The sequence below is a fragment of the Ochotona princeps genome, chromosome 9 (assembly GCF_030435755.1).
Source record: "Ochotona princeps isolate mOchPri1 chromosome 9, mOchPri1.hap1, whole genome shotgun sequence".
Lineage (NCBI taxonomy): Eukaryota > Metazoa > Chordata > Mammalia > Lagomorpha > Ochotonidae > Ochotona > Ochotona princeps.
In genome coordinates this window covers 16953837-16967678 of record NC_080840.1, presented here as the reverse complement: position 1 = coordinate 16967678, position 13842 = coordinate 16953837, and the positions used below count along the sequence as shown (strand labels likewise).

The window sequence follows — 13842 nt, the reverse complement described above, 5'->3', positions numbered from 1 at the left end:
TGGGATCCTGGCACATTCAAGGCGAGGACTTTAGCCTCTAGGCCACTGTGCTGGGCCCCTGATGATTTTTTGTATGTCTGTCAGTCTTTTGAATTTGTTCTTCTGGAAAATGTTTGTTCGTTTCCTTTGCCCATTCTTCACAGAGTTGTTTGCTTGATTTCTCTTCAGGTCATATAAATCTGTTGTCTTTTACAATGAATTTACCTTTTTCATTGAACTTGCAGAATGAGTGTGTGACTTCCTCCTATCATTGTTACTAATCCTTTTATTAATGCAAGTTCAATGATACCTTCTCTTTCTTGATGTATGGGTAATTTTTGCATTTTCTGTTGTTTCTGTTTTATTTTTTCAGATTAGGGCTTTGCTCCTCCAACCTCTTCCTCTTTCTCCATTATTCTTCTGATTATCCTCCTTTCTTTATCTTGAGCTCTAAGAAACAACTCAATTTATCTTTCTTTTGGATGTTTCTGTTTTATTTTTGTCTTTATTCTCTTCTATTTTTTATTGTCATTATTATTTTACACAATACAGGCTCTGTTTTAGATTTTTTTCTACTGTTCTTTCCTCTATAGAATATGAACAGTGATAGTAACCATTGAAATCATATGAGACTTAAAAAAGATCTCAGTAGATTACCATACACAGATGCCAAATTAGTGTTGCTTTAAGTGTTCACTAAGCTTATCTGCAATTGAAGAAAGTTTCCTGGAGTTGATCTGTGTCCTACCTAAGTTTATAGCCTCAGAATCTGCCTGACACTTAATATCCAAGCAAGGATTTGTGTGAACAAAGGTGAGAATGAGTAAGCGAATGAACTTCTCTAAATATAAAAATATTAAAGACAGCTAATAACTGGTAGTCCCTTTTGACAACTGGAATATCTTAGGTTCATAAGAAATAACTTTGGGAAAGAGATTTATTTGATGTGTTTCCTTAATTTAGCCTCAGCGCTTACCACCATTGGGCCACCTACAGAGTTGATTACTTCTGAAGTGACTGCCAGCAGCTTTATGGTTAACTGGACTCATGCCCCAGGAAAAGTGCAAAGATACAGGGTTGTGTATTATCCTACCAGGGGTGGAAAACCAGAGGAGGTAAGAAGGAGCCACAGTATTTCAAACCATTCTTTTCATTCTGTCACATCTTCCACAGTAGAGAGAACAAGATGGAAATGTATACATAAAGAGATTGTTCTGTCAACAATATTTTACATGGCTTGACTGAAATACATTTCCACGTGTCCATATAGTTCTCTGAACTCTCCAGGTTGTGGTTACTACAGCTCCTCTCATGTCTACATCAAAAAACCCTCAGAACTGCCCAATAGACATTTCTAACATGACCCATTTGCTGTTTATAATTAATGAGCTCTGAAGCCAAAGGTCTCCTTAACGAGTTACTGGCCAGGCTCTCTTTTGCTAGTTTTGCATTCTTTCTACTTGGGAGTGGTCTGAGCTTTCTGCTTAACTGAAGTCTGTGTGTTCCAAATGGTGTGGTCCTATAAATGCACTGGAGTTCTCCAGGGCTTGGAGTTTCCTGGACAGTTGGAGAGATTAATGTAATGGAAGAGCCATAATAAGGTGATGGTGTGGCCAACATTTTTCATGGTTTGGCCAACACAGAAGAGAAATCCTATTGCCAGATGACTGGATTCCACCCAGTTCCTACCTTTGATACAGCTTTTCACAGAGAATGTATGAGAACACGATGGAATCCCCTTAATTTTGTTATTCTAACCTCTGATTGACCTCAGCATGTTTCACAATTTTCTTCTCTATTATAGAAAGATTTATGGTTTGTTTTTTAGTAAAGTGTTAGAGAAGTGGATCAGAGACTTTTAAATCTTTTGGACCCAGACAAAGTAAGTGAGGGTGATTCCAACGCTTCTATCTTTCTGTAACAATCATTTTTATAGTGCTTCCCAAACCTCCATGGAAAAATACTGCTTCTATTGTTATTAATGGGATAATAGTTAGACAGGGACCAAAAGATATAAATTAATAAGAATTTCTGAAAGTATCCCATGAAATGCAGACCACTTCATATTCAAGGAAAGGAGGGTGGGACCCAAATAAGAAATTTGTAATGAAATGTTTTTCCTGAAGATTACTTAGCTTTTCAGCTTCTTTTCTACCTTTGAGATGTTCTATAGTCTCATTCTTCAAATTGTCCTTTAAATAGGTTGTGGTGGACGGAAGTGCATCTTCCACAGTGTTGAAAAATTTGATGTCATTCACCGAATATCAGATTGCAGTCTTTGCAGTATATGCCCACGCGGCTAGTGAAGGCCTCCGGGGAAGTGAAACTACACGTATGTATTGAATTTTACCATAGTCTGACAATGAGTAGCACTGCTTACGTGGCCTTCTGCTAAGCTGGAATTCCACTAAGTTTGTGTGGATGGACATCCTGCATCAACTTCATAGCAAGTTGCTGTGAAGCTTCCTGGGTTCCTGTCTGCTACAGCTCAGTTTTTGCAGGTGTTGTGTGTTGAGAAGGATGTCCTAAATCTCTGATATATTTAGGAGAGACAGAACTTGGTGATTGAGAGTACAAAATATGCTCATTAATTTACCAACTGTTGCTACACTTGAATATATTGGAAGAATTGTGCAGGAAGTCTGTAGCCTTTTTGTTCAATAACACACCAGTGAAATCAGATGGCATTTATAAGGCATCTTCAGTAATTCATGGAAAATGTGTTCATCTGTGCATGGGCTTTAAATTCTTGCACCAAATAACCATCTTCTAGTTCCATTTTTCCCAGTTTTGAAGTATCTTTATACATTCATTGTTAATATCATTTGCAGCCCATTTTTTATAGTAAGAATATCCCCCCTGGCCATTATCATGAAACACATATACATATTCACACAATCACAAGAGATGATTTTTTAAAAATTTTTATTTATTTTGTAAGTCAGAGTAAGAGACAAACATACATACTTACGTAAATCCTTTGTATTTTCTTGTTCACTCCCCAGAAGTCTACAGTAGACAGCAACTGGGCCAGGCAGAAGTCAATAGCCAGTAAATCTCCCATGTGGATGGGTGGAAACATTTGGGCCAACTTCTGCTTTTCCTAAGCCATAAGGACAAAACTGGATTGGAAATGGGACAGCTAGACAGGAGTTGGCACCCATAAGTGATAATCTTTTTTTTTCTAAAGATTTATTTATTTTTATTGGAAAGGCAGATATACAGATGGAAGCAGAGACAGAAAGATCTTCCATCCACTTTTTTACTCCCCACATGGGAGCTGGATGGGAAGTAGAACAGCCAGGACATGAACCGGCACTGCACATACAGAATCCCAGAGTTTGCAAGGCAGACACAGATTTAGCTACTGAGCCATTGTGTCAGACCCTATAAAAATAATCTTAAGAAAAGATAACCATTTTTTCAAACATTGAGTTCCTATAATTCGCTAGTATCAATGAAAAATTGATGTTAAAAATGTGCCTTCTTTACAGCCAGCACCAACAGCAGAGCAACAATGTGCAGTCCCCTGCCCCAATCACTGTATGCATGGTGGGTTTATCCCTGGCAGGAATCTGGGAGCAGGTGTCAATACCCTTACTTTGTATATATGCTTTTGTGACAATTTCTACTTTCAAGGTTGCTTTAGTCTGGCTAAGGGTGGAGGATACAAAGTGTACAAGTTAGGGCAGTGAAGTGCTGTGGTACTTCAACAGAAATATATACCAAGAGCTACAAGTTTCTGAAGTTGACGTTTTGCTAAGGCAATCAGGCAGGGCCATGCTTTGAAAAGCCAAGCTTTGTGATTGAAAACAACAAAGGCTCTTTTGTTTTACTGGCAATAATTCACAATTTATCTCTAATCCCTTTAACTGTACACCTCAAAAATGGTCAGTTTTACTTCTTGATTATTCCTTTTTTTTTCCTCAAGGGCATTTACAAGTGTCTGAATGTCTTTCAAAAAATCTTTTTTTTTTTTCAGTTGCTTTACCCATGGCTTCTGAACTTGAGCTGTATGATGTGACTGAGAACAGTCTACGGGTCAAATGGGCTGCGGTGCCTGGAGCTTCGGGCTACCTAATCCTCTATGCTCCTCTCACAGAAGGTCTGGCTGGAGATGAAAAGGAGGTAACCTGTGCTTCCTACTCTAGTCCTGGAATCTCTGACTTTAAAATGTATTACTCTAAAAATGGAGTGTACGGGGCAGGCATATTAATCCTCCACCTGCAATGCTGACGTCCCATATGGGCACCAATTCATGTCCCAATTGCTTCACTCCCATCCAGCTCTCTGCTAAGGCACCTGGGGAAGCAGGAGAAAATGACACTTGAAATGTGGCCCTGCACACAAGTGGAAGCCTTGGAAGAAACTCGGGGCTTCTAGTTTTGTTGTGGCACAGTCTCAGCCATTGAGGCCATTTGGGGACTGGAATTGGCAGATGAGAGATTCTTTCTTTCTTTCTCTCTCTCTCTCTCTCTCTGTAACTGTACCTTTCAAATAAAAGAAAAAAGTTTTACAAATGTAATATATGTAATTTAGAAAGTTTTGATCACAAAAACATCACCTAGGGATTATTAGTTTTTCTCAGTGTACTTTAACATTTACTTACTTAGTTAAGAGAGAGAACTATCTTTACTGCTGATTCACTCCACGGATGTCCACAAGATCCTGGGACCAAAGTCAGGAATGGGGAACTCAGTATGCAGGTCTCCCAAAAGGGAGGTAGGAATCCAACTACTGAACCCATCGCCGCTGCTTCCCGTGGTACACACCAGCAAGAAGCTTGGGCAGGGAAACTGGCACTGGAAACCAAATCTGGATGTTCTGATTTGGGCTTAGGATGAATTACCTGAATTTTTAAAAAAAAATTTATTTCACTTGAGTGACAGAATTACACAGAGGAAAGAGAGAGATGTTCCTTCTGATTCACTCCCGAACGGCTACAGTTGCCGAATATGAACCAGTGCCAAACCAGTGGGTCTCCCACAGGGGCACAGGGTCCCAAGGCTTTGGGCCATCCTCCACTGCTTTCCCAGGCCATAAGCAGGGAACTGGATGAGAAGTGAGGCAGCCAGAACCAGAACTGGCTGTCATATGGATGCCAGTGCTGCAGGCATCGGCTTAGCCTACTGCGCCATGGTACCAGCCCCATTACCTGATATCTTAAGTGCTAGACCCAATACTTATTTTCTCCCTGATATATTTTTGATGCAATAGATGGAAAGATTTTGTGGCCCATTATTTGCATTTTATTTATGATGAATAGTTTTTCTAGACCACTAAAGATTGTCTTGTATAATCACTAGTATCAACATAGTATTCCAGTGTTATGCAGATCATATTTATTAAATTGTCATGGAACATTTGGATAGTTTGTTTTGTAAATACATATTTTGTGAATGTTCCTAACATTTTTTTCTTAGGATTAATTTCTGTAAGTGAAGTTTCCTTTACAAGGGCATGCAAATTGGAGAATTTTGATAACAGCTTATTTGTTTTTATCTTATTTGAAAGGCAGATGCAGGGACAGAGAGAAAAAGATCTTCCATGAGCTGGTTTACCCATGAAGGACCTGAAGAGCCGGGGTTGGGTCAAGCCAAGCTAAGGGCCAGGAATTCCACTCAGGTCTTCCACATGAGTGACTTGGGTCTATACATGCAAGCCCTCAAGTGCTAACTCTCAGGCACATTAGCAGGGAGCTGACACAGAGACTGACTAACTAAGATTCCAGTTGATGTGTCAATACAGGGATGCTGGCAACGCAAGGGTGGCTTAGCCCATTGGACTACAATGCCTGGCCCTAGAGAAATTTTATGTAATGAATTTTGCTATATTCATTTTATAAACACCTATTCCCCCATATACATTGAATTAATTTTTGTTACTCATTTCAGAGGTTAACAGATCTCAATGATGTGAATATTTGGCATTTATTCCATTATAATTGATGAATCCTTGATTTTCACATGATTTATTTCTCGCTTTTTTTTAAGATTGTATTTTTATTGGAAGGGCAGATATGCAGAGAGGAGGAGAGATAGAGAGGAAGATCTTCCATCTGCTGATTCACTCCTCAAGTGGCTGCAATGGCTGGTGCTGAGTCAATCTGAAGTCAGGAGCCCAGAGCTTCTTCTGAGTCTCCCATGCAGGTGCAGGATCCCAAGGCTTTGGGTTGTCCTCGACTGCTTTCCCAGGCCATAAGCAAGGAGCTGGATGCAAACTGGATATGGACCCAGTGCCCATGTGGTATCCCGGCACATGCAAGGGATGAAGTCCTCAGACTTTAGTCACTAGGCTACCATGCTGGGCCCATTATTGCTCACTTGTAATGGGAGGCAATTACTATAATACACAGACAGTTAAGGAATTAAAAAAGTATCTACACTGGGCAGGTAAGATAGCTAGGAGAGGCTTCATGGTATTTAAATGTCCAATCTGCTTCCATAACCAAATCTTTATGGTAAAAAATACAGTGAATCTGGAAGCCAAGGCCAGAGAACATGTGGCAGACATCCTGCGTTCTCAGGTCTGGGTTAACTTACTAGTTTGGTTCTAATATTTTGCCTGAAAAGATTTAAAAATGGTGTTAGAGACCATCTGCTAGGAAACAGGAGAATACAAATTTGAGAAAATACTTAGTGCATAACCAACAGATTAACAAAAATTTAGTGTTGTCTGATTAAGATCCTACATTAGTGAACCTGTGCGAAACCTGCACTCCCACACTGCTGTTGTTCATGCCATTTGGCACAGCTGCTTGAGAGAATATTTTGAAGTATTTCTTCATGTTGAGGATACATGCCATTGTTTAGATATGGATATGGAAAACATATTACAAGAAAGCATCCATTCAGGTCCGTGGCCATAGTAAAATGTCAACAAACAGAATTTATTCTGCCTGTACATTGTTGGCCTGTGGGTGCCACACAACTGACAATTTTCATGGACTGACCAACTGCTAGGGTCAGAAAAGTTATCCCCAGATCAAAACATCAAGTTGCAACCTAGGTATAACTTACACCATCAAGGATTTGTCTTCTAACTGAATAAGCCCCTTGTTGAATGGGCAGGAAACTGGCGCAGCCCAGCTGAACTTGAAGCAGCACTGGGCACCCAGCCAAAGCACTGGGTGTCATATGCCTACTTGTCCTTGCCGCCAGGATGTGGGCCCGGAGCTCACACTCTAGGCAGATTTCTGATTCATTTCCATCCACACTTTTTTTTTTTTGTGACCATACACTTGCCACCAATTCTGGCTGCAGCTACTGTTTGTTCAGATGGTAAGAGTTATCCCAGTACAGCATGCTCTGTTGTCTGTGGCTCATCGTATTTTCTTAATAAACAACAGGAGACAATTAAAAATAAATCCTGCCTGATGCTTGTTGATGAAGGGGTTGTAAGGAGTTTTATGCCATGCAGCCTCACCTCTGATCGCTTTTGTGCCCATGCATGATGGATATATTGACAAGTGTGCTAACGCTGTGTGTCCTTTTCAGATGAAAATTGGAGAGACGTACACAGATATTGAATTGAGTGGATTGTCACCCAATACGGAGTATACAGTCACGGTGTATGCCATGTTTGGAGAAGAAGCCAGCGACCCAGTGACGGGACAGGAAACCACGTGTGAGCAGAGCAGTGACAGCTGAGACCCCACATTGCAAATGCTAGTGCCCATTGGAATGTTAGCTCAGTGTATCTTAAGAAACCATGTTTCTTCAGTGCAGGAAGTATCTTTTTTGTCCTGTCTTCTTAGGAGGGACATGATGCTGCAAACGAACCTTAGTACTCTGCAGATGGTCCCAACGTGGTCTTTGTCTAAACCCAAATGTTAGAGCAGAATGTGCAGTGAGGAGCTTAGCACCTGGCCTTGTAGCAGCTGAGAATCTGAGCTCAAGCTACACTGAAGTAGGCCTAGGGATGCATCTCTGGGTTTGGAAAAAGTGGGACAGTGATGTTATGGCATGCGGTTGATGTAAGATTAAATAGAGCAGTACATGTGAAAGTACTTAGCACACATTACTCAGTATCTGTTTCCCATTTGGATCAAAATGAATAACTTCTCTTAAAATATCTTTGCTGTCCTTATCTGAGTCTGTTACTATTATAATAATTTTTTTCAATTTTAAGACTTATTTATTTAAAGTAATTACAGGGAGAGAAGGAGCCTCAGAGATACAGAGAAATTTTCCATGTGCTAGTTCATCCCAAAATGGCTGTAATGACCAGGGTTATGCCCAGGTGAAGCCAAAAGCCTGAAACCCCAGTCAGATCTCCCACTTGGTGACAGGGACCCAAATACTTGGGCTTTCATCTGATGCTTTCTCAGGCGGATTAGAAGGAGACTGAATTGGATATGGAGCAGCTGGACCAGCATTCTAGTATGATGGCTGGCATTGCAAGCAATAGCTCAACCTACTGAGTCACCACACCAGTCACAGTTCTTTAAAGGCTGAGTAAATTTTTATGGAGAATGCTAATTTGGGTAGAATGTTAGAATTGTATAATATTTTAAGTTATATATAATTGTTATAATTGTGTAGTATCTCCTTTTAAAATGTGCATTGCAGATGAAAAGCTACTCTGGCATACCAGTGATACGTACCACACCCCATTAAAAGACAGCTTTAGGATCAGTGTTGTGGTGCAATGCTGGCATCCTGGGTCAGAAGGTGGATTCACATCCCTCCTGTTCTGCTTCCTTTCAGCTTCCTGTCAGTGTTCTTGGGAAAGCTGTGGAAAAACTATCTATGTACTTGGGCTCCTGCCACTCATGTGGGAGGACCAGGATGGAATTGCTGGTTCCCAGCTTTTGCCTGGCAGGGATCTGGCTGTTGTAGCCACCTAGGGAATGAACCAATGGATTGAAGAGCGATCTCTCTCTCTCTCTCTCTCTCTCTCTCTCTTTATGTTGTTTCTTCAAATAAGTAAAGGAGTCTTTTTAAAAAACTGGCTCTGTCAGTGGTCTTTTTAGACATAACCCAATCCAGGTAGACTGTGGATGTTGCAACCAAGTGAAATGCTTACAATGCTTTTTTCTTTACCTTTCTACTTGGAAAAGCATAATATAAGTTTCATGGTAATTGAAGTTTTCAGATACTTTTCTGTTATTGAAATTCCTGGATTAAATTCTTACCTATTCTCTGATTTTATTAACTTTGACTTTGGCCAAGTTACCTACATTTTGTCATTAATATAATGGGGATAATTGCAGCTTCATCCTTCCTGCCAAATGCCAAGCTCTAATGAGATCACGTGTATCAGACTTATGGGATACACTCAGTATTAATAATTATTTTTGCTATAATCCATTATTTTGATCACAAAATTTTAGGAGCCTTTTAGCAATTATAGAATCATAAGTGCATCATTGAAGAAGCTCAAAAAATAAGGAATTGACAGGAATCTGCAAAACCACCCATGCTTGTCTATGTCATTTTAAAGAAGCAGCCAATGATTTATTTTTTAGTTTCACAAAGCCACCCACTGTTATTTATCCAGGAAAAGTATTTACTAGTTCATTCAATAAATATTTATTACTTGCCAGATAAACACGGCAATCTAATCTAACCAAATTTCCTAACCTTTTGAGATGGTGACCTATTAGGTGAAAGAAGCAGGAAACAAAGTGTTCAGTGCAAAAGAAAGTAAGGCCGGGAGGGAGACAGGGAGTCAGAAGAACATGCGATGGGATGGCTAAGACCGGATTTCTGATGACCTTGTGTCTTACTCTGTTAGGTTAATTACTTACCTCAGGCTGTAATGACAGGATGAACCAGAGATGACAAGGCACAGAAAGTTTGCCTAAATCTTATTTATTTCTAGGCATGTCTGATTTATCGCTATTATTCATTCTTATAAGAAAAGTGTTTTGTTAGTTTATTAATTTTTGTGACTATTTGCTATTCAGTTCATTTCAAAATGATTACCTGGGTGAGATTTTTTATCTGTAAATAGTTGAGCTAAAAATGTGTTTCTGATCATTTTTCTATGTATGTCATTTAAACATTTAATTTTTTTCTATTTCCTTTCTTGCAAAGTGCCATTAAGTCCACCAAGAAACCTGAGAATCTCCAATATTGGCTCAAACAGTGCCCGGCTATCCTGGGACCCAGCCTCAAGGAAGATCTCTGGCTACAGAATCGTGTATAACAACGCAGATGGCACTGAAATCAATGAGGTAGGTGGTGGAAGTGGGATAAAGAATGGTTTTTTGGGTGATTGTGTAACTATAGAAATACTCATCCCCAAACCTAGTGGCTTTAAGAACATGGCTTATTTTCTTTCTCAGTTTATGTGGGTCTGGAGATGAGTCCTGAGTTGCAGAAAGTGACTGAGCTGGTGTGATGTCAGTGCCTTCTTTCTCATGTGTCTGATGCTAATCTGGAGAGGCTGGAGTAACTGGGATATGCAGCAGAAGGCTGAACCTGCAGCTAGGCACATCACATGAGCCCTCCAGTATGTAGCTGCAGAGGAGTTGACCTAGGCATCAGAGGTGTCTTGTCATTGTCACCTCCCGCTGTAGCAGGAGAGTCAGCCTCTGCCCAGGGTCGTGCTGGGGAGTAAGTAAATCTTACCCATAGTAGGTAGCACATCCGTGCCCTGCTAAGAGAATGATACAGAGTGGGAGACACACATTGGTGTGGTCATCTTTGGAAAATACTCAGAGGCTCTGCCACTCTGGAAGGGGGTTGGAGATTGTGTGTTAATAGAAATATCAATTAAAATAACATCTGTGTTGCCCGCTTTTCCATTTTTGAGTAAACTGGCGTCTGAAAAACCCTTGCTAAAAAAGCCTAAATTAAACTATAGTTCAAGTTTTGTGTAGGAAATACTTTCAAATGATAAAGGTTATTAAAACTGTTGAAGATAGAGTATCATGCATGAAGTGCCTAATACCTTCAGAAATTCTTGGAAATGTTTTAGCAAGATAGCAAGGTTATTTTAGCGCTTTCTTATCTCGATTTGGGAAGGTATGAATAAGAAAGAAATATGTTGAATCACATCATTTCTATTTTCTGAACAAATAACTTAGGTATTTTGTATGCTGAGGTGAACTTTTGTGCAATTAAAGCCAACCGATACTTTACAGAATGTCTCCCTATAATGAATGGATAATAGTGTACATTTGTCAACATGCAAAAACACTGTTTAATACATTTTATTAGACTTTCCTAAATTCCCAGCGAAAACAGTTGTGAAGAACTCATTTTGTTTCTGAAGAAGGGAGTTAGAACGGTAAAACAAGGGGAAAAAAAGCCAAGTTAGAGGGCCCTCGTTGTTACCAGTCACAGAATAATTTCCTATAGTTTACAGTGAAGTTGGCAAGGAGGTGGATAAATGAGGGAGCATGCCATCAAATGTATAGCAAAGACACTTTCCCCTCTTTTTCTCTTCTTAAGACAGGAGATTCACAAGAATGTTCTCATCTTTGGGACTTTGCGCTGTAATAGTCCATTTTCTGTCAGAATAACAAACTAGATATGACTAAATACAGCAATTTATTTGGGCTCATGTCTCTGAACGTACAAGCTGGGAGCCACATCTGGGGATGGTCTTTTTCCGGCCGACTTCAGGGTGGTACTGGGTATCATGTGCTGAGGGACTGGGAGTAGACGTGTGTGTGTCTTCTGGTTCTCCCCTCTTGGTAAGACATCGGAATTCAGCATGGTGCCTCCACTCTAATGGTCATAACTAATACTCCCCACCTTCCTTTTGCCCCATATCTAAATCCAACTTTTGCCTGTGTGTGTTTTATTTTAAGTTCTTGCTCATGAAGGAGTCTTGAGGTTGCTAAATAAATGTTTTTATTTAACTGGAGTATTACTTGACCTAATTTCAGAGCATATGATTTTAAGTTTGGATATTCCTATCAGATATTTAACTTTATGAACTTAATAAGCCTCTATTTTGGAGTAATACATCAGTGTGATTCCTAGGAAATCTCCAGAATATCATGGAATGAACATTTATGTATCTCCTAAATCTACTTTGTGCATACATATAATGAATGGTTAAACCTTTGGCATTGCACACAATGGGTTTTTTTTGCTTTCCTTCCTCTTTTTCTCACGTTCCTCCTTCTCTTTATCTTTGCTGTATTACTGCTCTCTCCAACTTTATGAAGACCAAAGAATAAACATAAAATCAAACACAGAAATGTTGATGATACAGGCAGTGGTGTGGTTATGATGAGGAAGGTGGTAATAATAATAATAATAATAATAATAATAATAATAATAATGGAAGCTAACACTTGTTGAGCACATACCATGAGCAAGGAACTGATTCTACAGTGAGGGTTTTATGCATTCCTTATGGCAAAGCATGCCTTGTCAAGTTAAGGACGGAAGCCATCTTGCATAGCATGTAGGGAAAAGGATTGGGGAGGTGTGCAGACATCATGGAGTTAAAGGGCTGTCATTTTAGTTTTACAAATGCAAAGACCACAGTGTTGGACTCAGAGGCTAGAGGCCAGTTCCCAGCAGTCATGACTCAGAAGCTGAGCCCGGGGCAAAGCTCAAATCCCTTAGCTCTCATCAAGGACTTTCTCACTATTCCTTCCCCAAATTAGGCTGAAGTTAAGCTGTTTGATTTTCTTTGAAAATTGATTCTCAAAATTGATTACATGACAATGAAGTCATGGTCATTTGTTACCCTTTCTTTGAATTCTGTGTCTTAAAAAATACTACCCAGAAAAAGAAGCTCATTTCCAGAACTAATAAACTATGATAATAAAGACCAAAAGGTACTTGTAACTCTTTATTTGGTGAAATAAAATAATCGATGCTGAAATAATATAAAATGTGTTAAGTGTCAGATTAATGCTTTAATAAGTAAACTAGGTAAAACACACAGTCATGGTATTCTTGGGCAGGCTACTTAAGCTCTTATCTGTGAGTTAGGGTAATACAAGGTATATAAAGGATTAAATCAGTTAATGCGTACGGAACATGCAGGCAGTGCTTAGACTAGGGTAATGGTAAGAGCTAAGGGTATCTTAGAATGGTATAGATTCTTGATTCAGAGGAAGAGAGCATAGTTTCAGTAATTATTGCTGTGTAAACCCACACACAGCTTAAAATAGCAGCTCATCATTGTGCAATTTGAGCAGACCTTAGCCATGTGGTGTCAGCTAGGGTGACTCTTGCATTCTTTTTGGAGCTTGGCTAGGCTGGAACTCCCAAGATGACATCACTTCCATGTCTGGACCTTAGCTGGGGTGAAAGGGTTTGGGCTGGGTTGGTCCTTTTTAGCCAAATGGCTCAGGGCTGAAATATGATAAAATGGAAGCTGTTCTCATTAGGGTTGTATTATTTTTTTCTCTTCAAAAAGTAAGGGCTTAGTTTTGTTTTTATTTGAAAGGCAGAATAACAGAAAGAAAAAGGTATCTTTCATGCAGTGGTTCACTCCCAGATTCCTGCAACAGCTGTAACTGGGCCAGGCTAAAGCCTGTAACTCCACCTGGGTCCACCAAATGGCAGGAGAGAACCCAACTCCTTGGGCCATCATCCTGTGCCTTTCCAGGTTAGCAAGATGCTGGATTGGAAGCAGAGTAGCTAGGATTTGAATTTGTACTCCAGTATGGATACAGGCATCCAAAGTACAGGGCCCTCTCCACATTGGTTTATACTGTTTTGATCAGATATCTTAAAGACATATGGTGCTTATGAAATGGCTGTCAGTTTACAGTGTCTTTTTATTTTTTTTAAATGCTTTCTGATGCCTGTATCTTTGCTCTTATTAATTCTATTTACTTAAAAAAACAGATGATAGCACATTTCAAGTAGGAAAATGACATTTATAGTTTGGTAAAGGTTTCTTTGACTGCCATGAGCCAACACAGCCAGTGAGTTAGTCATC

At 39.7% G+C, this 13842-nt stretch overlaps 1 protein-coding gene across 1 annotated transcript in view; it reads left to right on the top strand.

Annotated features, from left to right (window-relative positions):
• Nucleotides 1-13842, top strand: part of COL14A1 (collagen type XIV alpha 1 chain) — a 195953-nt gene that overhangs the window by 66766 nt on the left and 115345 nt on the right. The window contains exons 10-14 of the mRNA XM_004580703.4: nucleotides 943-1094; nucleotides 2182-2311; nucleotides 3962-4107; nucleotides 7476-7605; nucleotides 10020-10159. Of these exons, the coding sequence (XP_004580760.2) occupies nucleotides 943-1094; nucleotides 2182-2311; nucleotides 3962-4107; nucleotides 7476-7605; nucleotides 10020-10159 (698 nt within the window). The remainder of the gene's footprint in view (nucleotides 1-942; nucleotides 1095-2181; nucleotides 2312-3961; nucleotides 4108-7475; nucleotides 7606-10019; nucleotides 10160-13842) is intronic.